Source organism: Gossypium raimondii, chromosome 2 (genome assembly GCF_025698545.1).
Source record: "Gossypium raimondii isolate GPD5lz chromosome 2, ASM2569854v1, whole genome shotgun sequence".
NCBI lineage: Eukaryota > Viridiplantae > Streptophyta > Magnoliopsida > Malvales > Malvaceae > Gossypium > Gossypium raimondii.
In genome coordinates this window covers 46,540,105-46,567,892 of record NC_068566.1, presented here as the reverse complement: position 1 = coordinate 46,567,892, position 27,788 = coordinate 46,540,105, and the positions used below count along the sequence as shown (strand labels likewise).

At 29.0% G+C, this 27,788-nt stretch overlaps 3 protein-coding genes and 1 long non-coding RNA gene across 4 annotated transcripts; 2 read left to right on the top strand and 2 right to left on the bottom strand.

Moving 5' to 3' along the window:
- Positions 1 to 651: 651 nt before the first annotated feature.
- LOC105789224 (21 kDa protein) lies at positions 652 to 1,711 on the bottom strand. Its single transcript, XM_012616504.2, has one exon. It carries the CDS (start codon positions 1,584 to 1,586, stop codon positions 975 to 977), a length of 612 nt encoding a protein of 203 aa, XP_012471958.1. The 5' UTR covers positions 1,587 to 1,711; the 3' UTR covers positions 652 to 974.
- Positions 1,712 to 12,870: 11,159 nt separating this feature from the next.
- Positions 12,871 to 14,482, top strand: LOC105789223 (non-specific lipid transfer protein GPI-anchored 7). The gene is made up of 3 exons (XM_012616503.2): positions 12,871 to 13,251; positions 13,762 to 13,794; positions 14,122 to 14,482. Exons 1-3 carry the CDS (start codon positions 12,942 to 12,944, stop codon positions 14,202 to 14,204), a joined length of 426 nt encoding a protein of 141 aa, XP_012471957.1. The 5' UTR covers positions 12,871 to 12,941; the 3' UTR covers positions 14,205 to 14,482.
- Positions 14,483 to 17,757: 3,275 nt separating this feature from the next.
- Positions 17,758 to 20,069, bottom strand: LOC105789227 (uncharacterized). The gene is made up of 4 exons (XR_008193785.1): positions 19,678 to 20,069; positions 19,262 to 19,288; positions 18,226 to 18,259; positions 17,758 to 18,031 (listed from the first exon to the last, which is right to left on the bottom strand). It is a non-coding gene; the product is annotated as an uncharacterized LOC105789227 (long non-coding RNA).
- Positions 20,070 to 24,760: 4,691 nt separating this feature from the next.
- LOC105789226 (non-specific lipid transfer protein GPI-anchored 7) lies at positions 24,761 to 27,115 on the top strand. Its single transcript, XM_012616506.2, has 4 exons — positions 24,761 to 25,161; positions 25,577 to 25,606; positions 26,557 to 26,590; positions 26,931 to 27,115. Exons 1-4 carry the CDS (start codon positions 24,846 to 24,848, stop codon positions 26,935 to 26,937), a joined length of 387 nt encoding a protein of 128 aa, XP_012471960.1. The 5' UTR covers positions 24,761 to 24,845; the 3' UTR covers positions 26,938 to 27,115.
- The last annotated feature ends 673 nt before the right edge of the window (positions 27,116 to 27,788 follow it).

The window sequence follows — 27,788 nt, the reverse complement described above, 5'->3', positions numbered from 1 at the left end:
ATTTTCACATTTAAATAAATAAAATTATCAATTTATTTTATATTAAATCGAATATATACATGCACTTAATTTTGATTGGTTTAAATTGTTATGTATAATTTCATTTCAACCATAATTGACAGTTTTGTGGGAAAAGTGATTTAAACCAAATCATTAATGTATTGTAGTTGGTTGTGCATTAAATGCATTTTTCTAAATATAATTAAATTACGTGTAATTATGATACACTCACAAGTTGACTGAAAAGTTTATATAATAAATTTACAAAAAGTTGATGTAAAAATAAAATATGGTTTTAGTTTAATCGGTAACTTGAGATGATGAAAATTATGATTTTCGATTCAAATTTTATAATTTTCGTGATGTGTATGAGTCTTTTTTTTTTAATATTAAAATATAAAAAAATTGATACCCTCAAAATAATATCTGTTACTTTGACAATTTTACAAATGAGTTGGGATCAGGTTAACAAGGACAAAGCGAGGAACTTTTGGTTGGGGGTATCAATTGTTGGGGGCTAAACTTGAAATTTTCGTACTAAAAGGATTAACTAGTACTACAAAATAATATGAGGGTCTAAAATTGCAATAAACTCACTTTATCCAAAGGAGACAAGGACCTACTCACTACTTCTGGATTTGTACCTGCCAGTTAATGAATGATACCGACTAAATTTCACACACTTAAATTTCATATTCCTTTGGTACAATATAGTGCAGAAATTAAGAAACAAATACAGTTCACAACACAATCTGCAATCTCCTACCATCTTAGTTTGGGACAACATTTTTCTAATTGCCCTGTTTGTTTGATGATAAGCATACAACACCCAAAGCAAAATAAACATAAAAGCAGCCTAGTCGACCGAGTCACAGTTGATATCTAATCTTTGGTTGACACCAATCCCGAATTCGAACCTAAGATATACCTATATACATATTGACCTTTTTTCTCTTTGAAGTTTTCATGAGAAATTAAGGTAAATAGTAACCTTGAGTTGAGGCATAATTATTAATGAGAGCCAAGGCATTGCTTGTCAAATGTGCAACTTTAATGATACGTTTCCTCGCCATTGTCTTTGCATATCCATTCATGTTGTTCCCAGCAAATCCATCCATACAAGTATCCTCATCTGTCAGTGCCGCACTAACCCATGTTTGAACATCGCTCATCGTTAGTGAAATGTTCGAGCGACTAATGTGACCGAGTTCCCCTAACGACTGTTGCAGCTCATCCACCGAGTCCCCGATCACCTCGATACAATCAGCCATGGCGGCTGCTACCCTTGGTTCCAAACCGTGGAATCTCGAGATCTTTACCATCAACCTCGAAGTCGCTTTGCTGGCTCTAAGAGTTACATTGAGTGCAGTGTGGACTAACAATTTGGGGCTGGTGTTGATGCTGCTCGCATAGACTGAGAGGGACCGGTAACATAATTTGGGATATGTTGTGGTGCTGCATGAAGATTTGATGTATTCAACGTTTCTATCGTTGAGAAATGGTGGATAAGCTAAGGTTAAAGCTATTTGTGAAGTGAGGACGATGAAGAGGATTGCTAGTCCATGGTGTGAAGATGAGGCTTCCATTGCTGAACAGTTCAAGAGGAAAAAGTTATGGGTTTACAGTGGGGGAACAATGGGTTGATTTATAGACAAAATTAAGCTTTGTGGGTTCCCACAAATGAGGAAGAACAAAAAAATTAAAAAAAGCCTGATTTCAAGGGAGAATAAAGATATATGCTGGCTAAAAAGTAGAAATGCAAATAAGCAAGAAAAGATGCTGATAAAACAATCAATATAAAGCGTATCATTGTAATTATAACATTATCAGCTTTACAAAAAGGTAAAAGAGAGTGATTAAATTTGTCTATAAAGTAAGAAATGGTCTTTCTTTATTAATCCTAGGTTTAAGAGAACCTCTTTAGAAAAAGATGCGAGGGAACATTAATTTGAAGTCCGAAAGCATGCTGCGATTTCTGAGTTGAAAGTGATACTTACAGAGTCGCGGCTAAATCACCGCAGGAACTTTGAAATATCAGAGCAGATTAGCTATTAAAAAATTCAAAATTATTAGGTCAAGGATGTAAAAGTAAGACATGAGAAAGATCAGGGGTCAAGAACCGTTGTTGAAAAACATAAAAGCTAAAATACATGGCTGATAGTTGCTGATTGTGTTTTTGGTGACAAGCAAATTAGGTTGCTGATAGTTCGATTTGGAACCGACAATTATGAGACTAAATATCAAACTGTAAAATCTAACATAAATGATAAAAAAAAAATGCATGATAATAACTTTAATGGCCAATGTTTAAAATTTTTTCAATTTTATCCTTTTTTTTAGTTAAAATTGATCATTAACTTTTTGAAACGAGTCTAATCACTTTTCTTTAACGGAAATATTGAGTAAAATATTAATTTTTTAATAATATTGGTGTAACAACCTATGCTATATGTCACTACTTGTCTTATATATCATATCAACAAATAATTTAAAAATAAAAATATGAAGTACACATGAATTGCGATGATGATTTTCATGTTTAAAAATTTAATCATTTACTCAGCATTTCTATTAAAAATTAATTTAACTTTTTCTAAAAATTTAATGGTTAAATTTGACTCTTTTAAAAGGTTTGAGGATCAAGTTTAGTTAAAAAACGAAACTAACAAAATATGTAAATGTTAAGTACTAAATTTGATATTATGCCAAAAAGCTTTAAATTACTAAAGCAACAAATTAAAAAATATACTTAAATTCAATTTCAAGTTGAAGTTTTATGAATGAAAAAATAGATTTGGAAAAACTTCCCCCATTCGAGGAGTTCAAGTTTTATGAAGGAAATGATGTAATATTGATTGATCATGAGTGGTTGAAAGTGATCAAATGAGGTGTAGTCTCAGCAAAAATTGATTTTGACTAAAGCTTTTTCCTCCTCCTCAAACCCACGTCCAACCATTACCTATGAATTTTCTGAGGTGGGAATAATCCAACATCATCCTCCACGTTGTAGATCAAAATAGCAAACTCGACAAAGAATACAATATACAATAAATTTCACCATGAAATTTAAAAAGAATTAAATTAAATAGAGAAAAATCGAATAAAATATACAGTAAAATTAGAAATTCATATATTATAATTACATAGGATGAAACACGAAATTGAATATACAATAATTTAAAACTTTAATCAACAAGTTAAGACCTCATTGACCACGGTTCTATTTTAATTTATTTTTATACTTTATTAGTAGATCCTAACCCAAAGTGATTGGTGATACTTTGCATCAAGTTGGATGCATATGAATGAGAAAGAAAATGATTCGGAATTACGTTAATTTTAAGTGATTTGATTTGTTATTTGCTGTCTACCATATAGTTTTGGTAGTCCTTGATAGCTATTTTAAGATAAAATTACAAATCAATTTTATTTTCTCAAAAGTTTGATAAAACGTGGTTAATTTTTTTTTGGCTGTTATTATATATAAAATATGTTACAAGTATATAATACTCAAATAAAATAATAAAAATATTATTTAAGAATTAAACACAAGACTAATAAATTTATATAAAATCATTTTCACTCCACCAATAATTATTTATTTGAAATATTGTTATAAATATGTTTTAATATAAAATATTTTCTTCCATTCATATCGTGAGTGTGATAAAATGTAATATTAATAATGTTGTTGATTGAGTTGGTGTCACAAGTAAACTCGATGCTAGTTCAAGATTGATGACAACACTATGATAAACAATTGTAGTCATTTAGTATCCTTAATCTGGTATATTTATGTGTTCAATTTTTTTCATTTTAACATTGTACACATTTTATGTGTTTATTAATTAGTTTCAAACCATACATTTTATTATTTATTTTATGCTATTTTTAAACATAAATATATTGTTTTCACACGCATACGCATGTGATAGAATTTCTAATAAATATTTATATTTGATGCACTGAAAATATATAATTTTATTTACCGTCATTGAATTAGATAATATGTTACTAAAATAAACCCACTTTTATAAACTATTGATGTTATATTACTATCATTTGGCCGACTAGTGTGTACTATTGTTCCTCCCATCTTTATAATTATTATTTAGATTAATTGCATCAAACATCCCTATTTTATTAGCTAAAATTTAAATTGATCTTAAATTTTAAGACATCCATAAAGTATTGTTTTAATAAAATCTTTTGTTAATTTAGTCATATTTTTCGTTTAAAATATTCATTAATTTATACATATATTTTTGAAAAAAAAGAATGTAAAATCTAAACTGACATTTAAAACAAAAGTTGACAATTAAATCACAAAAAGACATGATCGACCCAATACTTTAGTTTGAATTTTCAATTGAAACATTAACCAATTTAAAATTTTATTCATAATTTGAGGATATATTTTAAATTAATCTTACCTTTTGAAGTTATAACAATTTTAGTAGAATCAAGATTTGAACTAAATATTTAACTCATTTCAAATTAATTAGCTGATCTTAAATATGAGGACTCAAAATTTCCGGGATCTCGATTTTTCCATTGAGCCAAGTTCGGACATCATCTCCAAACTAAATTGAGTGTATTTTCATGTGTATATGAGTATAAAAAAAACTAATGCATCTACAAAAAGAAGAGGTCGAGGAAAGGTAGAGATGGGGGCAGGAGAATCTGAGTGATAACGTGTTTCCAAAAGCATGCACATCAAAATTATGTCCATGCTGGTTTCACAATAACTTTACAGATTCCTTGTCTACAATTTTCTTTCCTTCTTGCTTTATAATTGAAATTTATATTTCAAAATTCAAACTATTCAAGAGGTTTTGATGGGAGTTATCTATATTGATATGGCAAAATATCAACCTAGAGTCTAATCGTTGAACCAGATCAAAGTAGTCAATCAGATCAGAAATCGGTCTGAACAAAAGAGTTGAACCAGAATGAAAATCGAGTGAATTAATCTCATAATTTATTGAAAAGTTAACGGTACTATGCCTCGGAGCAGTTGAGTTACTGTATTAGATTGTTGGGGGGGGGGGGATTTGTGTCATTGCTGAATTTTAAAAACTCAAAATTTAATGTTCAAATAATTGTAGGTTGTGGGAACGGTTTATGCAACCCATCTGGCCATAGCTGTGAAGCTTTGAAGTTTTATCATGTTCCAAAGAAGTGACTTCAATCATTTGAAACCCGAAAATAGTTTTTAGTGCTATGAATTCAACGTTTATCATCGATTTGAGAATGGAAGAAATTAAAATTGGAAAAGAATTAATAATCCATAAGTAGGTTAATAATAAATAAACTATGCAAATTAATGCATGGGACAAGAGTTGGTTAAATCAGCGTTGGATGACAATTGAATTGGGTTTACTTAATTACTAATATATAAAAAGTGAAAAATATCAAAATTATACTTGAACTTTGATTTAATGAGTAATTTGATACATGAATTTTGATTTGATGTAATTATATACATGAATTTTGATTGATTTAATGAGTATTATATTGATAATTGTACTAGTGATTTGTTAAAATTGAAGTAAATCAAAATTTTATGTATAAAATTGCTCAAAATCAAAGTTCATGTACAATATTGAACATTTAACAAATATTCATGTATAGTTCTTATATAAAACAATCAAAATTTTCAAAACCTATAAATTGAAACAAACTTTATCAACTTTTTTACTTTGAATCTGGTTTGACGCAACTTATGAGTAAAATCTATTAAAATTTTTATTAATAATAAAAAGATGTTGAGTAAGGTCTAGATTAAGGATAAATTAAAAAACACTTGATAAATTGGTATGGCCCTATATTATTCCATCAACTTTTTTGTCTTTGCACTTCACTCTCTCACATGATTTCACATTACTATGTGGGGACTTATAATCTTTTCATGCATGCCTTTCATGACTTTTTTTATTCTAAATACTTATTTTTATATATTTTTTAAAAGTTTGTACAATCACATTTGTAAATAGATTTGTAAATTAGATTAATTTAGATTTTAATTTTAATTTTTTCAGGTTTAGTTCATATTATTTTAAGTTAACATCAATCATTTCGATTTTTAATTTAAAGACTAGTGTTCTTGCAAATCTCAATTGTAAAGATTTTCTTCAGTTGACCAAGAGATTGAGCTTGCAAATGTCATGTAAATATCTTTTACCCTTTATACTTTATGAAAGTTGTGAATTTAATCTTTATATTTTAATTCGGTCATTTTAGTTTTAGATTTTTTAACTTTAAAATTTTAATTCTCACCAAACAATAGCTACTAAATTCATTAAGTTCTCATATTTTCAAAATCTAATGTGGTAAACATATTATCATATGTTTGATGACATATCAATTTATTATTTTCACATATTACTTACTAAAAATTCAATTAATAAATTAATGATTGCCATTTGCATCAAGACTAAAATTTCAGAATTTAAAAGTATAAGGATTTAGAATGGTCTAATTAAAGAATATGGATTAAATCTACAATAGTGCACATAATACATGACTAATAGTTGAATTTAACGAAGCAATTTAATGTAATCATTGAGTCTACAAATACTAAAATTTTAAAATTTGAGAAGTATAAGAATTAAATCTACAACTTTCACAAAATATAACTAGTACTAGAAAAATTTAACATCCTAAACTAAAAAAGAAAGAGATAAGCTGAAGAGAGAGGGGAAAAGAAGAGGTTTTGCAACTTTTTGAGATTGAAGATTTGCATGGAAAAGGAGAAAGAAAGAAAGAAAAGGAACGGCGTTAAGTGAGGTGAAAATTTAGGTAAAACCATAATGGGATTCGGTGGCCTGCCTTTCCATTAAAGGGATACCATTAGTATCTCATTCGCAATGGCTTTTCAGTTTTCAACCTGCTTTTAACCACTCTCATCTTCATAACTAGATTTGGTGGACACCTTTTTTTATTTTTATTTTTTAAATTTTTGATTGCATTAGCCATTATTAAATGATGTCTTAATTTCAAAAGCTAAATTTAACTCAATTATTAATTTATTTTTATTTTGATGGTTTAACTATAAAAAAATTAATTTCGTTATTAATATTATCTGTTGAAACTATTTTCATGTTTGAAAAATGGGGATCGACTTTTAAAAATGAAAATGGGAGTCGCCACCGATCTTTTATTAAGGTGTGACCGGTTCACCATTAAAATGATTTTTGGTCTACAAATTTTGAGAAAAATAGGTTCGGGAGTCAGTTATGCACGAGGAAGGGTTAGCACCCTCGTAACGCCCAAAATTGATACAAATTAATAGCTGGCGAACATTAATTACCATGAGATGACATGCTATTTCTTTCTTGTACTTTAAATGTTTAATTACTTTTAGTTTAATTTATTTATTTAATTTTATTAATTTAAAATAATAATTTTTTATTTTGGGTTTTAAAACTCTTGTTTTCTTATTTAATATTAATTCATTAAGCATAATTCAATGCATAAATTTTTAACGTGAATTTCCTTTAATATTGATGATATTTTTGTAGCATAACACGGATTTTCTAACATCATTAGTCTTTTGGAATGATTTGTATACTATTTAACAAATTTAGGTACCAAATCGAACCCAAAAAATATTTAAGTGCAAAATTAGGAAAAAGAATATCAGGTACCAAATGTTATTAAACCAATCCTTTACTATTTGACTAGAATAATGGGCCGCGCATTGTTGGATTATGGCTGGAACAATGGCCCATCTGATGGATTTTTAGCTCTCATTTGGACCGTTATTCTCCACATAGAGCATAAATGGGCCTTTTGTATTCACTTCATTTTGTATTTTTATTTTCATACTATAAGAGAAAAACCTTTACCGGAATTAGTATCACGGGTTAATTAGATATCAATCCAGTTTCAAAAATACATATACTCACTTTATAAAATAAATTGTATTATTTTCTAAGAAAATTATTTAAATAATTTCATTAATTGAATCAATGTCACTTATATTATAAAATAAAATTATAGGGTGTTACGCGTTTAATCATATTCAAGCACACAACTTTCAGATTGTTGCAACAATAACAATACAGATTAAATAATCATATTTTATCGATAGCGTATAATAAAGATAACATCCAGAATACTAATAATTTTATAGAATTATTTAAAAATTAAACTAAACCCCAAATCATAAGAATTCTAGAACAAAATAGAAACTTCAAACATTATATAAATGGTCAACACTAAGAACAACAAACAATAGATTGAGTTGCAAGAAAGAACATAAACTATATTATTGTGGTCTACTTTCATTTGTTAGATCAATGTTTTCGGCTTCCTTTTCTTATTTTTATTCATTCACTAATTAATTTATTTGTAATAAAACCAAAAGATGAAAATTAGAAAAAGAAAATAAGATGTTTATTTACTTGTTCGTTTTGATTTCTATCATTGACGTTGACTGGGTTCTAGGCGAAATTCACCGATTAGAAAGAAAAAAACCTGTGATAAAAAGCAAACACGTGGCCTCTATCCTATTCTTTTATTTAATTTTGTAAGCTTCTAGTAATTCCTTTGGGTTCAAGATTATACATAAATTATATTTGTAATTACAAATAATTGTTATAATAAACGTCGATAATAACGGTAGAACGATCGCAAAATAATAAGAAAAGAAAAATAAAAAACACAGATTCTACGCGAAAATTCTTTCGGGAAAAATCTACGAGCAGAGGAGAAGAAATTCACTAATGTTGAAACGAATAATACAAGAGGAATTTCGACTATATCTATTTAAGGGTTGAAAAACTCTATTATAATCAAAGTCAAATGGTAGAAGTATAATTATATACGGACTCGACTTATACGGTATGGTCCGTAACTATATTCAAGATCAATCAGAATGGTCAAAATATATTATAGAACATAAACTGGATATAAATTGAGAACTCACACATTATTTACATAGAATGCGATTCATACCTATGATCTTAAAGTTCTCAGAATATTAACCTTACCACTAAATTAATGCCTCGTTAGTTATAAGTTTATTTTAAAATTGTTATTTTTAAGAACAAATTGTTATTAATGATAATTATATTTTGTTTCTATCTTCTACTTTTGTTTTGTTTTAAAAATAATTTTTATGCAAATACTTGTTAAATATTTAAAAATTTTAATTTATTATATTGAATTCTTTTTTTCATTAGAACTTTTTAAATTAATTAATTTTTCATAAAATAATTTAATAAATCCGTCTTACTATTAATATATAATTTTTTAATTTAAATGTGACAAATTTTTAATTTTTTAATTTCACAAATGGGTGTGAGATTTTTAATTTGCCTAACTTTTTGTTTATCGTTTGCTAATTGCCGTTGACTAAAAATAAAGAACGTGGATTAATTTGATTGGTTTAACATATAGTGAATATGACAAAAATGGTTAATATAATATTAAATATTTTTTTGAAAAAATATAATACTAATTTCTTTGTTAATGGGTAGGTAATTACATGTAGGTAAGAAAGCGATTAAGTTCGTTGCGAGTCGGGCCATTGATTTAAGATTGGATTAATTTTACATTAAGACTTGTTCTCTTGACTCCTGCATGCCTTCGGAAAACGAATGACATTCCTTTCGGTTCAATTTTTAAAAGTTTGGATTTTTAATTTCATCAAATCTAATTTTTATATTTCTTGAATTTATCAATTTTAATTTTTGTATATTTTTCAAATTATAAAATTTCAATCACGAAATTTTATTATTGATATTGCACTGTGTAAAGTTGTAGTTTTGGTCTCTGTTGATCTCCATCATACTTTTTTAATTTCGAAATTTTAGTTTTGATTAACAAATTCTTTTCATAATCAGTAATATATAAAAATAGTAACAAAACAACCTTACACATATAATAATATATTTGTCACGAGCAGATAATTCTTACGATTCAGACTCACAGTAAAATGAACCTATATAATCAATACACCAAATATTCGAATTCGAGGAGTGGAAATTGCATGAAAGAACTCCTTATTTTGTTTCCCCACCAATCAAGGTATAGCATGAGTCAATACGCGTTAACTGGATGAGATGGCACAGAGCCGTGATCGACGAGGCAATGGAAACGTTCCAGCATTCTTTTCAGCTTACGCATATATAGAAGCATTGTTGTAAATTTGTCAGTTTCTGGTTGCACTATAATGGAAAAGAAAGCAAGAAAAATATGCATAGAATTAATTAAGAACAATAAATGGATTGAAATATCAAATATTGACTACCCAGTACCCTACCCTATCCTTTCTGTTCACACCTTTTCTTTTTCTTGAATTCTCATTTGGATCATTTTATTGGTTAGGCCTCCCCAAGTCCCTATATTTTTTCTTTAACTAGGGATTGGAATTATAACACCTACTCCTTCCATATATTAAAGTATTATTTGTTGATGGGGTTTTATTTCCCATACTTGATTGAGAGTTAATATATCTTAAAAGAGCTAATTAGGGGTGTAATCGAGTTTAGTTAAGTATAAATATTTGTTGTAATAATCACTAGGAATGTTGGGGGTGGTTGGTTTAGAATTTCCAGGCTAATTCCAACATTACATTATTTCTAATTGTTGATGGAAGTAGTTGGGAAAATATAAAATAGGGGAGGCCAGCCAAATGCTCCTACTCTAATACATAATTATTTTTAAGTCAAAGGTTATATTTTATTGCAAATCATTTCATTTTACAAGTTCAAATTATACTTTTAATAATTAAAATTTAAAAAGCTTAAAAGAAATCTTTTGAAACCTTTTTATGTAATTTATTTCAATACTTCTTTTAATAAAATAGAATTTTTAAAAATATATAAAGAAAAAAATCATACACTTTGTAAAATATATATAATAAAATCAAAAGATATTTTAAAATATTAAAATTATATGATTGATTTTTCTAAGTTGTTCCAAAGTCTTCTAATAAATGCATGTAATACTTTCATTTTGAAAATTCATGTAATCCAAGTTAAAGGTAAACATTCGATTGAATCGAGTGAAAAAATTGAGTTGATGAGTCATATTTTATCATCTTAATTGATTTGAACTTTTTAGAATCGAGTCAAGTAAAATGAAATTTAAGTCAAATCGAATCGAGTGAAATTGTTCGAGTTAAATTAAAAATGAAACATGTCAAATTAAAATCTTGTTATAATATAACTAATTCCATATTAGAGCACATAAATTTAAAACCATATATATTAGAAAACTTTTAAAAGCAAAATAAAAAAAAAGATAAACTTGAAAAATTAATTAACTTATTTAGGTTCCAAAATTAAATTTTAATTTTTTTAAAAATTTAACTTTCTTTATATATTCTTTAGAATTTTTTAAAAAATATATAAATTTTAAATTTTTTATAAATACTTTAAATTTTAAAAATTATTTTTTCGATTCACCCATTCAAAGCAATTTACGCAAGGGACTGACTTTAACAGAATATATCATTTCTTGCTACGGAACCCGAAAACGGGTTGCCGATACCGTCGTACTAACATTAGATGCTGGATATCTTACGCGTAGACTTGTGTAGTAGTTCAACAAATTGTTGTACATAGGACAGATTGTGGCACCACCCGAGAGATTTCTGTGAGTCCTCAAAAGAGGACACTTCCGGAAAGAATTTTTATCCAAACATTAATTGGCCGTGTATTAGTGGATGATAGATATATGGGTCCGCGGTGCATTGTCATTCGAAATCAAGATATTGGGCTTGGGCTTGTTGATCGATTCAAAGCCTTTCTATATATATTCTTTAGAATTTTTTTAAAAAAATATAAATTTTAGAATTTTTATAAATATTTTTAATTTTAAAAATTATTTTGATTTTTTTTTTGTAATTTTTGTTGAAAGAGAAACCAATTTGCTCATTTTCAAAATTGACAAGGACCAAAGGGGCATTTACACTAATCTGTTATTCAAATTGTAAAATTCAACTCGATTTGAACTCGAGACTCGGATTACTTATTCAAGTTGACTCGAATAAATCGATTCGATTAACTCGAAATTCAAATTTATTTTTAATTTTTTCAAATCGAATCAAATTTTATTCACTCCTAATCCGAGTGTATTATATTTCCTAATTTATGGAATATTATTTTCTTCTCTCAAACAAAAAATTATTTTTTTATTTTAACAAATTTCTGCATCCGACAGGGTTGAATTTTAAAAGCTTGACCAGTGATTTGGTTTTTCTCTCTAAACGATTGAATAGATTTGAACTTGTGCCACTCTCATCGATGCATGTGAAACAATTCAATTCTATACCTCCAAAAAAATAGTATACTTTTCTATTTGATTTAACAATGTATTTGTAATAATCATACAGAAAAGTATGGAATCCATCAATATTTTTATGATATACATTAATAATAATATTCTTAATGATCAAATCAATAATTAATTTTAATTAGATAAAAATTAAATCTCTATAACTTATAGGAATAAAGAGCAAAACAGACTTATTAGATTCAATTAATATAAATTTTGTATTTAATATAAATCTTTACATTAACCATTTTGTATTAAAATTAACGGATTTTTCGGAAAAAGGTATTAGTTCGGGGCATATTTAACTACAAAAATAACTTAAAGGCTTGTTTAAACAATGTAAAATAATTTAAGGGTTTTGAGTTTATTAGCCAATAATAAATTTACTTTTTTTTTTAAACAAATAATAAATTTACTTTCATAAAACCAATTAGGGGAAATTAGGGAGCGTGAGATCAACCTCTATTATGTGCACGTACGTAAATTTACCTTCTTCTTTGTCCTTATTGAATCAAATACTTGTCTTAAACTCTGACCAAAGTTCTCCACAAAATGGGTATATAAGCACTAGCACGGCAGCCAGGGGAGGGCAGAAAAAAAACAACAAAAAACACATACACAAACAGGGTCGAATTACAATTGAGAAAAACGCAATGGCTCAAAAGATGATGATGATGGCGGTCCTTGTGATATTAGGGACGATGATGGCAACGTTCACGGTTGCGCAAGAGACTTGTGCGCAGAGCCTGGTGCCTTGTGCTCCTTACCTTAACAACGCCACTGCACAACCGCAGGATGATTGCTGTAATCCTATCAAACAAGCCGTGGAAACTCAACTTACTTGCCTTTGCAACCTCTTTAACGACCCTACTTTGCTTTCATCTTTTAACGTCACCGTCTCTGAAGCTCTTAGGATCGCTCGTGAGTGTGGTGTCACTACAGATCTCAGCGCCTGCAACAACGGTTAGTGTTTCTAGCCACCACCTCTGTTTTTGTTTGGATGAAAAAAAAATTGGTTGATACCTTCGTTTTTTATTTTATCATCTATGTTAATATAATCGGAATCGACTAATTACATCAAAAATTGATTGGTATATCAATTTAAACAGTATTTAAGCGAACCGCTAGCAACCATTAGAAAGCCAAAAGCTGGAAAAAAAACTGGCAATTGAACCAAGTTGCAGGACTTGTTGATGGGTTTAAACAAAGGGGTTGAACCAATACTTGAGTAAACTACTTAAAGCCGGTGAAAAAGGGCGATTGAACTAAGTCCATAAAATTTGAAGTACTTTTAAATTTTTATTTACTATCTGATCAAATTAGTTAAATCAAGAATTAGCAGTTTGACTGACTTGATTACTGGTTTGATCAAAATAAGTAATTTTTTTTAATATTATATATTCAGTTTTATTATTCATATTCAGTTAATGAAATACTAATTGTTTATATTTTGGATTACGTTTCGTTACACAGCTACTTCTCCCACGTCTGCTCCACCCCCGCCAGGTAACAAACCATATTTTTAATTTCTTTTTCGATTAAACTTTCTATTTTTTTCCTTAGGATGCAAAAATAATATAAAATGACTTGATTCCTCGAATTTAAATTTGAACAAATCTGGACAAAAATAAACAAATTAAAGTTGGAAATTGATTTAAATTCGAAATAATTTAGAATTTTTATAACCCAAAATTAATCAAACCTTAATTGGTGAAACCTAAAACCAACCTAATCGGGTTGTCTAATATTAGTATTAGCATGAACTACCTTTGCTTAGTTCTTCATCCTTAATTTCTTTTCTCTTTTTCCATTTTTGCTTCTAAATTTTTACAGGTGAAAGTGGAGGTGCTGATAGGATAGTATTGACCGGAATCACCACTTTGTTCTTATTTTTAGCGTCTATAGCGTTGTACTAAGATGACATTTGGGACCTTGCTGAGCTGATGAGGATTTTATATCGGAGTAAATAATACAGAGATCATTCATATTTAGGCATTTCGAGTTTGGTTTATCTTGAGATTTTTATTGTTTGATACTCTCTTATGTATTTATGTCCTTATTTGATTAATATTGTTAGCACATATATTATTTATTCAGTAAATTTTATTGTTGTTGTATGTCATTGTCAGCATCATTTTGGGTGTCCAAAATTGTATTACTTATTCCTTTGTAGTTAAGTTTCAACTTTGGCATACTTGATAGCTTGATATTTTACTATTATTATTTATATATTCTTCATTGTTGACTTATTTGTTCACTTTTTGCTTATTGATGAAACTTGATTCACAGTCAGACATAGGTGAGGTTAAATTTTCAGAATTAGAATTGAATTATAATTATTCATAAGATTAAAATATAATTTTATTATAATATTAAATTATAAATTTATAAGTTTTTAAAAAAATTAAAATATAAATATATTATTTTTGACTCTTTGATGCCGCTTGTGCATAAAAACATCAACTAACGGATTGCTCACGTGACATTCTTTTTTACTTTTGGTTAAAGCTAGTGACCTCTTTATGATTACTCTTAAACACTTTATTTATTCATTTATTTGCAACATAAAGATTTTAATGATAGTATCATCAACATTTGAGTCCTCTTTAAGAAGAGAGAATCTAAAATGGTAAGGAAGAATCATGATCATGACCCTATCCTTTTCGATGAACCCATCTACTATCATAACATCACCGGCCACCCTCCCTTCACCGACCACCACAACCATCATTGGATTCCAGGAGGAAAGTAAACCAAAAATTATGCTTCAGATTGCCAAAACTATCAAGCTATGTATAAAAAAGAAGCATTCTAAAAGCCATAGGGGATACAATCGAAGATATTGTGACGATTTACTATAATACAAATATTACAACGAGCGACAAATTTGCAGGAATGACTATTAGCCATTGATTTAAATGTTCCACTGGTATCTAAAATTTGTATTGATAACTCCATCCAAAGAGTTGAGTACGGATCACTTTTGCGTAGATGATCTGAAGGAAATATGTTGGATGCTACAAGGTGTTAGACCAGAAGGGGACCAAGTGGTGAAGAAGAAGACAATAGAGTCCAATGTGGATGCGCTAGTTGCCACCGAAAATTATGGTAAGGGGATGATGGTAGAAAGAAAAACAAGGAGAAATACTAAGAAGGACACTAGCAGTAAAGAAAGAAGGGAAAAAGGGGAATCTATCATATCAAGTTTTGATTTTACTAGCTGGTTTAACAGAGGCTGGTGATACTACTATTAATGAAAATCAGGATGGGTCGGTGGTAAATAAACTAAAAAAGTGTTTTGAACTAACTATAGAGTGGTCTCTAGCTTTAGCCAAAAGTAAAAAAATGCCATGTTAACAATCTGTTAGTGGACTAATAGAATTACGGAAACTTTCAAAAACCTGATTGTACCTCTATGACCTGATAGTAGGGAATTAACCCATATATGTAACAAACAAGTAAATACAATAAAATTGAGAAGATCGAACACGCAAATTTTATGTGAAAAAACTCAAAAGATGATAAAAAAAACATAAACAAAATGAGATTTCACTATAAAAAAGAAAAGTACAAAATATGAAGAGAATTAAAAAAAAAACCTGAAGCCCTAAAAATCATTTATACCTTTGAGTAATTTTCATGCTATTTTATGACGACTCCCTTCCTCCCTTCTTTATTTTATCATTTATGCCTTTTTAAAGTGCCAAAAAACCTAAAAATCACAACTTTTAGTTGTTAGCGCACATGGTTCCCAAAATCCACACACCTTGGACACACAATTGTGTGGCTCACATGGCTGTGTGGTATGGCCCTGTGAAACTCTGTTGCCCATGTGTAGCTTCCAGATTACTCCAATGTTTTGATTTTCACTCATTTTTTGCTCCTATTGCTCCCAAGTGCTATATTAAACTTCAAAACATGAAGTTAAAGGATTAGAATTGCATAATTCACAATTAACACCACATTATCACTGTGGCTAAAATATGTTACTTTTGACACTTATCAAATATTTTTTTATAGGTTATGCAATCGTAATAAAATATTACATTTATATATCGATTCTTTTAGAAAAATATCAAACTGAGAAATTATTTGGAAAAGGCATTAAAAGTATATGTTGAGGCAAGTTGTGGAGAAGCATTCCAAGTGGTACTTAGTAGTGGCCACTACCATTCACCCTTACAAGAGTGCAACAAAACTTTCCGTGTTGGAAGTTTATTAAGTCAAAATATTTGGGATATTAACTATGTTGATATTTTGGAGATATTGAAAGCCCAACAACAGAAACTAATCCATTGCTTTATGACGATTAGATTTGATCAGATCGATCGATGACAACCTTAGATCATGGAGAATCATGCCGGATCAAATTGAAGTTTACCTTGAAGATTGAATCTCCATCAAATCACTATTTATTTGACTTTGTTATTATATTACTTTTTCTATTTTGTAGCTACTGATTTTAAGGGGTTGCGTTTGTATTCAATCACTTGTATGTTAGCAACCCTAGAAACTTATATATAACGAGGATTGTATAGGTATGTATGAGAGCATTTTGAGAGAACTTTATTTGTTTATTAAGGAACTTTTTGTGTGAGTGCAATTGAAGTGTAAACTTTTAGTGTTTACCGTCTTAATTCTCAAAGGGAGAATTTAGATGTAAGTGTTTTAGTTTTTAGGTACAAATGTGAGATCTGTATACTTAGGGAGTAATAAAGTGTGATTCACGTGTTGTATTTTGAATCAAAGATAGTTGAATTCCTCACTAAGATATAGGCTTTGTAGATGTAAAGGAACTGAACAGCATAAACAAACTATTGTGTTCTTTACTATTTTGTTTACACAGATTTCATAGTGCCAAGCTGTAGTGGTCATTGCAATCATAAATTTCCATTCAATTTAGGCAGTCCAAACAATTAACCACATTAGGTCCCAACAATGTATACTTTTTATTTCGATTTTAAGGAAAAGAGGCAATTCTATTAAAAGGATGACAAAAGCAATAAACAATAAAAAGTAAGGGGTCGACAAATTAATCCCAAGTTAATAGACTTACCCATTAGATCACGTCCTAAGTCCCTTAACTTTATTGGTGCTAGTAAGTTGATGCATATATGCAACATCGGCATTAAAGGGTAGGTAACAACTTTAACCCCTCTAAAATATGATAAATTAGTATTTTAATTTTTTTGTGAAAATTTATAAAATTATAATTTAATATTATGATAAAAAATAAAATTTTACCTCTTGAAATAATATAATTCAATTTTAATTTTAATATAAAACTTTAGATTCACCACTACATTGTGAATCAAGTTTCACCGATAAGAGTAAAGTTGAACAAACAATATATATCAATCTATCAAATTCAGGTATGCCAAAATTGAAATAAAAATACAAAGAAATATGTAGTTTCAATTTTGGACACCCAGATTGATGCTGACAGTGACAAAAATAATAATAAGCCTATTGAATAAATAACATATATGCTAACAATATTATTGACCAAACAAGCATACAAATAAATATATAGAGAGAGAATCAGACAATAGAAATCTCAAGATAATCTAAACTCGAAATGTCTACATCTGAATGTTGTCTTTATTATTTGTTCTAAGATGAAATTCCCCTTCAACTCATGTAGGAAATACGTTACCATAGTACACAATGATCCATGCTAAACATAAGAACAAAGTGATGATTCCTGACAAAGCAATCTTGTCAACACCTGCGCTTTCACCTCCTGTAAATTTTAAGATGAAAAATGGGGAAGAAAATTACGATGAATTAGCACTAGGCAAAGGCGATTTATACTAATACCAATGTATGATCGAATTATTGATTTTTATCATCAATCATTAAATTCAAATTGAGTAAATTGAGTTTGGTTTTCAGTTCATGCCAAATGAAAAAAAGTTAAAAGATATGCTTTACTACCTGGTGAGGGGTGGAGCAGATGTGGAAGAAGTAGCTGTGCAACAAAACATAATCCAAAATATAAATAATTACTCTTTGATAAAAAATTATGAAAAAAATCAACTATTTCTTACAATTAAAAAAATCCAAAAAACAACAAACATTATGAAAGAAGAATTGAATAAATAAAAAGAAGAAAAATAATAAGAAAGTCGTTTTTTTGTAATTTCATAAATATGGATATTTATTTTATACTAAAATTAAGTTTTATATTTTCTTATTTAAGTTATAATCATATGCTTTTGAAGTTAATATAATTCGATAATAAATTATAATGAGATAAATGTTTGAAGTAAAAATTTTAAATTAAATAAAAGTTAAACCAACATTCAACTTGTTTTTAATTTTTTTATTCCTTACTTGCATCTAAATTAAACCTCTCAATTGGATGGATTGGATTGGATTGATTTTCAGTTAGATCAATTAATATCAAATTAATGCAGTTTTAAAATTTTATATTATCTCGGTATGAATTATTTTGGATTTAAGTCATTTAAGGTTTGAATCGTTCTTCACAAAAAAGAAAGAAAGAATCATTTACGTTTTTGTTCAATATCATTTTGAATTTAGATAATTTTCAAGCTCAAGTTTTAACTTTTATGATCAATCAAATTAAATTGAATTTAAATTTGAATAAATCAAATCAAATTTTTTAATTTATTTTTCAATTTGTCGGGAAACATTTATTTTAATATTTTTACTATATTTGATGTATTATTTTTAAAAAAAATTATATAAAAAATTAATAAGAGTCGACCAGGTCCGAGTTTGGACAAAATTTTAGGCCCATTCTCAGGCCTAGAATTTTGGTTGGATTCGACCTAATGCATGAACACCTCTAGTTAACCTCCGATTAATCTCATGAATAATTATGGAAATTAAGAATTTATCACAATCTTCTTTTGTTAAATATATTATTTTTTTTCCTTTTTTTCCTTCAAAGAAAAAGAATAAAAAAGTTTAATCGAAAAAAAAAAATAAAGATGTGGTTTGTTACCTTATGGGGAAGGAGCAGGAGAAGGAGCTGCAGCAAGAAGACATAATCAAAACATGAGTAATTAGTCTCTCATCAAAATTATGAATGATTCAACCATATCTTACTATTTGGAAGCTAAAAAAATAACAGATTATTTTTGCTATTTCAGTAAACAAGAAAACATGAGTTTGAACTTACTGATAGATTTTTGAAACTTAAAAAAAAAAAAAATTAATCTGTATACTAAAAGATTAATAATTTTGATGAGAAACATCTGCTGAATTAAGATTTTTTTTAAATAAATTTTTTTTAAATATATATATTTGAAATATCGGTTGAATCCCTTTGTAGGAACCAATGTAGCAGCTGGTTAATGTATCAACCAAATTTTTTCATCCAAACAGGAAAATAAAGAGGTGATGGCCAGGAACACTGACCGCTGATGCAGTCGCTGATTATATCAACGACACCGCACTGATTGGCGATCCTAAGAGCTCCAACGTAGGGGATGTCAAAAGAACTAAGCAAAGAAGGCAGGTTGAAGAGGCTGCAAAGGCAAATAAGTTCAGTAGCGACGGCTTGTTGGAGAGGTTTACAGCAATCGTCTGGCAGTTGGACATCAGTGTTGTTGAAGTAAGGAGCACAAGACATCAAGCTCTGCAAACAAGTCGGATTTGCAACCGTAACGGTCGCCATCGTCGTCCCCAATATCACAAGAACCGCCATCATCAACATCTTTTGAGCCATTGCGTTTTTCTCAATTAATCTAATTCCGCTGTGTGTGTATGTGTTGTTTTTCTTCTCCCTGCCCTCCCCTGGCTGCTATGCCATTGCTTATATACTGATTTTGTGGAGCGTTTTGGACAGAGTTCAAAACAAGTATTTGGTTAGCTCAATACCGACGTAATATTTTTTTCTCCAGGGTTTAATTAATAATTAATATTAATATTTTCAAAAATTTAATTAATAATTAAATGATACTCCAGGGTTTACGAATACACTTGGATTACGTGGTTTTTAAAATCAAAGTGTTACATGCATTTTTTTCTGGGGAATAAAAATTATCTATTCAAAAACATGTTTAAAATACAAACACTGTGAACCTTGATTAGGAAGTGCCTTGCACAAAGAAACACCAATAAAGAAAGAAGAATAGGTAACAGAACTCATCACCAAAAAATCAATTATTCTGATTGAGTATTAATTTAGAGGACATTTTCATTATTATAATAACAAAAAGAATATGACTTAGAACGGTATGTATACATACATACAATGTTAGGCCCTGAATCTAGATTGGATAATCAGTGCAATTGAACAGGAGTCTCGTTGGACTTTGGAGAAGGTGATAAAATATTAAAAAAATGATGAATTGATTTAATGGTTCTTTTTGAGAATGGAAGCTTCTTACACTGTTTTCTTGATATTTTTGGATCCGAAATAATAAATTGGATTCCTTTAAAAAGAAAAAGTTATAAAATGTAATGCAATAAAATAAAATAAAATCAGGGCACCATTTTTTTATTTGTAATAAAGCGTAATCAGAAAATTTTAAAAGTTGAAGATTCTTTTTCCACGTTAAAAGTGAGAGAAAATTTTTATTTGGATCCTTTCCAACCCTAGGCCATGGGCAACCGCACTCCCAAACTACTCCAGGGTCGAGCCTAACTTCTTAAATTATAACAAATGGGTAATACTTTATTATGATATGCGAAACAATTATTGTTATTATTAAACCATTTAAATGTATTAAAATATAAAATAAATTAAAGACAAATTAAAAAAATTTTAACTTCCTAAAAATAATTAAAATAAAAGTATATATAGATAAATTAAAAAAAATCTAACTTCTAGAAAATTTAAAATAAGATATAATTGAAAAATAAATACTAATAATATTACAATATATTTAAATTTTCTATTTTAATCTTATGCTTCAATCTATCTTTCTCATCTCTATCTTATATCTTGATCTTCTTGCTCAATCTATTATCTTCGTCATGATCTTCAATCAACATTAGATTTCTGATGTACTTGATTCTTCGTAGTAGCAAATTTCCTAAGCAATTAAAAAATTATAATAAATAATACGAACTTATTGTTGTAAATTGCATATTTTAGTAATTAAAAAACCATAGAATAAAAATAATATGTTCATATTAAATAGGGAAAGTGAATAAAGATGAGTTTAAAATAAATTTAGTATAACAAACTAAATAAGCGTTGTAAAAGAATATCATAATTTTACCTCATTATTGATTAAAATGATTTTTCATCTATTTCAGGAGGTGGTAATGTCATTTGATTATGACTTGAAATTTCCTCTTTGAAAATCTATTACTTTAATATTCCATTATTTTTAGACACTTCAAATTTACCAATGTTAATAATCTCCATGCATACCGAAGACGATCCATCAAGATTATGAGACACTAAGGTAGCGAATGATAGCAAGATTGCTTGTAGCAAGCAAAGAAAATCCACCCTGGATTTTGCAGTATTGAATACTTGGTGAAAGTTTGTCCTGCTTTGATGCATCTAGAGGTGAAGGAAGTTGCTCAACCCTTTGCAACTTCAAGATGGTGGGAAGATTTGCTTAACACTTCAAAGCATCAATATGATTGAAGATCAAGTGTTGATGAGCTCAAATCGACATCAAAATTTAGAAGAAAATGAGCTTGGAGCCTTCCACGCAGGTTGGGTATCGTGGCATCAAAATATGCATCATGAACTTCTAGGCTATTTTAGGCACCTGCTGACATTTTTTGGATCCAAGCCATGAAATGAGTCCAATTAGAGCTTTTGATTCCATTCAAAATGGTACATTATGGGCGCAAATTAGAGTTTTATAGCTCAATATATGACCAAAATACTGAAGCAGCGTAAGTTGGAAATCAAAACTACAAAACTTGCAATCGAACTAGAACGATGATGAAGCTGAAAGATTTTATTTGTCGTAAAACATGTCAGAAAATTCAAAGAGACTTGAACGCTTTTAGATCAAAGCTTTTTTCTCTTTCGATGTATTTAGAAATCCTCTTTTATTTTGAGGAGAACTTTGCCAAATTATACTACGTCTTCAAGTTTGGAATGAAGCAAATTTTTTTTCACATTCCGTGCTTACAGGATGGGAACCATCTATGATGTACACAAAGAATGGGAGACTAGCTAAGAAAAAAGTGCAATGGATCGTTGAGGAAGAAAAGTTTGCTAATGAAAACTCCAAAGCCTTGTACGTTATTTTTTATGGAGTAGACTTGCAGGAATTCAAAAGGATTGCAAAGTGCACTATAAACAAATCTGCATGGGACATTTTAAAGTCAATTCATGAAGGTACCTTTGACTGCTAAAAAGTCTAAGATGTAGATGCCCACATCCTTATTTTAGAGCTTGAGAATGTAAGGATCACAGACAATTGAAGAGTTCTATGCAAAGTTGTGTGATCTGTCAAACCAAGCCTTTGCTCCGGGTGAAGAATATTCAAATACCAAACTAGTCAGGAAAATGTTGAGATATCTTCCTAAGAGATTCTCTATTAAGGTCACTTTTATTACGGAGGCTAAAGATCTTAAAAGTTTGGCAATCGATGAACTTATTGGCTCTTTGCAGACTTTTGAGATAAACCTTGAGGACGTCAAACGCAACAAGATAAAAGGTGAGAGAAGTATTACTTTCCAAGTGGGTGAGGAAATGCCAACTTCCCAAAATAGTGCAACTGAAGAAGTTCAAGAACATATGTCTTAGCCACACAGAACTTCAACAAATCATTAACAAGAAGCAATCAAGGAGAATAAAGAAGTTTGAAGCCAGCACAAATGTTCCTAAAGAAATATCCAACGGGGTGGTAATCAAAGAGGAATCTGAGAAAGATGAGAAAAAAGGAGTCTAGTACTACGAGTGTCAAGGTCATGGTCATATCTAGTCCAAGTGTTCAAACACTTTGAAAAAGAAAAAATAAGACACTTTGTGACATGGAGTGATGAAGATTCATCTAGTAGTTCAAATTCAGAGGATGATCATCACACTAATTATGTTGCTTTTTCAGTTGGTACTGCTAAAGTGGATGATGAAAACTTAGATGGAAACTTAGATACGGGATTAGATGAGGAGTTTTTGAAGACATATAAAGTGATGTTAGGAAAATGAGGGCAAGTATGTGACTTCAATGCTCAATTGCTTAAGGAAAATAAACAGTTGGAAGCATGAAAATGCAAAGCTGGTTAAACAGGTGGAAGCAAACGAATCACTCATTGCTGAGGAACTTGACAACTTTGTGAAGGTGAAGAAGGAACTTGTTGGTACAAAACTTATGCTTGAAAAGTTTAATACGAGAAGCAGCAAACTCAATGAGATCTTAGCAGCTAGGAAAAAAGAACCAATCAAAGGAGGATTAGGCTTTGTTGCTATAGGGAAGGCTGTAATGGAAAGTCCTATAGTCTTCGTAAAAGCATCTGGTTTGAAGGAAGTAAGTGAAAGACCTAAGCCAATGTTTTTCAAGCTATCCAAGAAGACTGTTCATTCCCGTAAGGTGATTTACCATTATTGTGGTACTCCTGGTCATATAAGACCTCAATAATTCAAGATATTGCATGATCTAAGTTGGAGGCGCAATGCCTAACGAAGTGCCCACTTCTTGTGGCACATCTGTTGCGAGGAAGAAAAAACAAGTGTGGATGAATAAGAAGACTAAATTATGATATTCTTTCATCATCCTTATTTAGTTTATTATACTAGATTTATTTTAAATTTATTCCCCTATCATTCTATTGTTTAGTGTGAAAATTTCATATAATTTATATTTATAATTTATTTTAAATTATAATTGTACGTTATTATTAATTTTAATTATAATTTATATTTTTTAAGTACTATTACTGTTTTTGTTTATAATTTTATAATTGTTTAGGAAATTTCCAACTATGAAGAAATTAATTCCATCAAAAGTCAAGTATCGATTTAAGATGGTGACGACAATGATAAATTGAACCAAGAAGATGAAGACCACAATGATAGAAATTTAAATTTATTTATATCATTAGTAGTATTTATTTTAAAATATATATTTTTATTTTCTAGAAAGTTAGATTTTCTAGTTTATTCTTTTCTGAAAAATAAATATATTATTAAATTTCAAACGAAATAACATGCCATACTTTTATTTTAATTATTTTTAAATAGTTGAAGTTTTTTTAATTTATTTCATATTCTTTTACAGCACTATAAAATAATTTAACAAGAAGAATAATGATTTCACTTGTAAAAATAAACTAATAATGATCACACTTTCCCAAGCGAGGATAGGAACACCCACCATTTTCTGATGATTTAAGAAGCTTCCATCCTCCGTTAAATCTATTCATCATTATCACCTTCTCCAGACTCCAACGCTCCTTTTCAGCTCATATTTGTTCTTTGCACTGTTTTCTATTCTATTCTAAAAAATAATATGTCCGTATTGAACCAAATGCTTGTTTTAAACTCTGACCAAATGACTCCATAAAAATTAGTATATAAGAAGCAATGGCAGTGCAGCCAGGAGAGGGCAGGGCAGAAGAAGAAAAACATCTACACGCAGATTGAAATTAGAGTAATTGAGAAAAACGCAATGGCTCAAAAGATGTTGATGATGGCGGTCCTTGTGATATTGGGGACGAAGATAGCGACATTTACGGCTGCGGATCCGACTTGTTTGCAGAGCTTGATGTCTTGTGCTCCTTACTTCAACAACGCCACTCTCCAACTGAAAGGCGATTGCTGTAACCCTCTCAGACAAGCCGTCGCTACTGAACTTACTTGCCTTTGCAGCCTCATTAATAACTCTACTTTGCTTAGTTCTTTCAACATCAACATCCCCATCCCTGCAGCTCTTAGGATCACTCGTGGCTGCGGTGTCACTGATAAGATGAACGGCTGCATCCCCGGTCAGTGTTTCTAGCCATCACCTCTTTGTTTTTCTGTTTGGATGAAAAAAAAGGGTTGATACCTTCTTTTATTTCATAAAAAAACCGAAAACCAGCTACTATATTGATTCAAACAAAGAAATTGGACCGATATTTAAAAATCTTAATTCAGTGGTTGTTCTCATCAAAATTTGCAAATCCATCCTCCTCCTATTTAGAATCACTAAATTTTTAATTAGGAATATAATACTTCCTTAAGGCGTTTATATTCCCATTCTCTTGATTCTTCAAATAACAACAATCGAATTGAGCTAAAGCTGGATCGTCATATATATCTTTTCTTTTATTTTTAAATAGTAAGATATAGTTGAATCATTCATATTTTTTTTAATGAGAAACTAATTATCCATGATTTGATTATGTGTTCTTGCTACAGCTACTCTCACCCCTGCTCCTTCCCCATCAGGTAACAAAGCAATCTTTAAATTTTTTTCGAAGCAACTTTTTTATTCTTTTTCTTTGGACGCAAAAAAAAAATGTATATATTTAACAAAAAAAAAATTGTAATGAGTTTAATTAGAGGGTAAAATTTAAAGTGAATTAAACCCAAAATAATTCAAATTTAAAGTGATTTAAAATTTTTAAAACGGAATTTATCCGACTTTAATTAATTGATTTAACTCAAAACCAATCTAATCTATTAACTTGAGAGGTGGAAGTAAAGAATAAAAATATGAAAACATTCAAATATTGGTATTTGGCATTAGCATGAATCCCATGAGATCATGGTCACTACAATCAATATTTGTGGATATTGAGAGGAAAATTGAGAAGGTAGGTAGTGTTGTATACTTTATGACAAATAAGAAAGGAAATGAAATGGCCTCAATATTGGCGATAGCAAGTATAAATCGTGGAGACATGTTTAAAGTTTGGTGGTAAGCATTAAATTTGATGTGAAATGTCGATTTTCAATTGTAGAAAATATTACACTATGAGATACTGTAAAATTAAACTTTTAAATGTTGTTCTTGTTGTATTTACAATGATCGATTCGAATGAAAAAAAAATGAATTACCTTTACCTAGTTTTTCAACCTTAATTTTATTTTAAACATTTAAAATATTAGTTCAATTATTTATCTCACCATATTTTATTATTGACAAACCATACAATTATATCAATATAACATAAATAAGATAATATAACTTTTAATGTTTTAGTATAAAGATAAAATATAAAATTTTGTGAAATTAAAAAAATGACTTTATTAATTATTTTTTCTTTTGTTTTATTCAATTCTTGATTCATATTCTTCGTACTTTTTAACTTTTATTTGTAAGATATGGTTGAATTTTTCATAATTTTGATTAGAAACTAATTGTTTATATGTTGGATTATGTTTTGTTGCTATAGCTACTTCTCCCAAGGCTGCTCCACTCATCACCAGGTAACAAAGCTTTTTTTTCAATAAACAATTTCATTATTTTTAAATTTTTATTTGGCATGAGATAAAAACTTAATTTAATTGATTGAATTTGAATTTGATTCAACTTGATTAATCTTGAATATCAATAATTTAAGATGAAAATTGATTTAAATTTAAATTTATTTAAAGCTTTTAAAACTTAAAGGACTTAAAATCAACCCAATACATTGAATCGGGTTATCTAATTTAGGGGATAAATATGTGAAAAACAGGTGATCATATATTGGTATTAGCATGAATTTCCTTTTCCTAGTGCTAATTCATCGTAAATTTCTTTCCCATTTTCCATTAAAATTTGCAGGAGGTGAAAGTGGAGGTGTCAACAAGATAACTTTGACCAGAATCATCACTTTGTTGTTTTTTTTAAAGCATCTATAGCTCTGTACTATGGTGACATGTTTCCTACATAAGTTGATGGGGTGATTTCATCTCATAATAAATAATAAATAATAAATAATAAATAATAAAGAGAGCATTTCAAGTTTAGACTATCTTGATTTCTATTATCTAATTCTCTCTTTATATGTTTATTTGTATATTTGTTTGGTCAGTGTTGTTAGCATGTATTATTTATTCATTCAGTCTTATTATTGTTGTTGGTCATTGTCAGCATCATTTTGGGTGTCCAAAATTCAAATTACATTTTCTTTTACTTTTGTTTCAATTTTGGCATACATAAATATGATAGCTTGATATATTATTATATTATTTTTATATATAGTGTTTGTTGTTCACTTGTTTATTTACTTTTACTTTTATTTTTATTGGTGAAATTTGATTCACAATCTAGTGCGGGTGAACCTAAAGATTTATATTAAAGATTGAAATTGAATTATGATATTTTAAGAGGTTAAAATTTAATATTTATCATAACATTAAATTATAATTTTATAAGTTTTCACAAAAAAAGTTAAAATACTGATTTATCATTTCTAAGAGGGGTTAAGGTTCTTACTTGGCCTCTAATGTCGATGTTGCATATATCCATCAACGGTAGGCTTTTAATCGTTTCGGATTTAGTTATGTGGCATGTATATGGAATTCGTATTGCATAGGTGTTATTTTGAATGTTCATGAACTTGAGCCTTATGTGATATTTGATTTTGGATGCTTACATGTTATATGTATATAAGCGAGTATGATGACAAAATTTTGAATA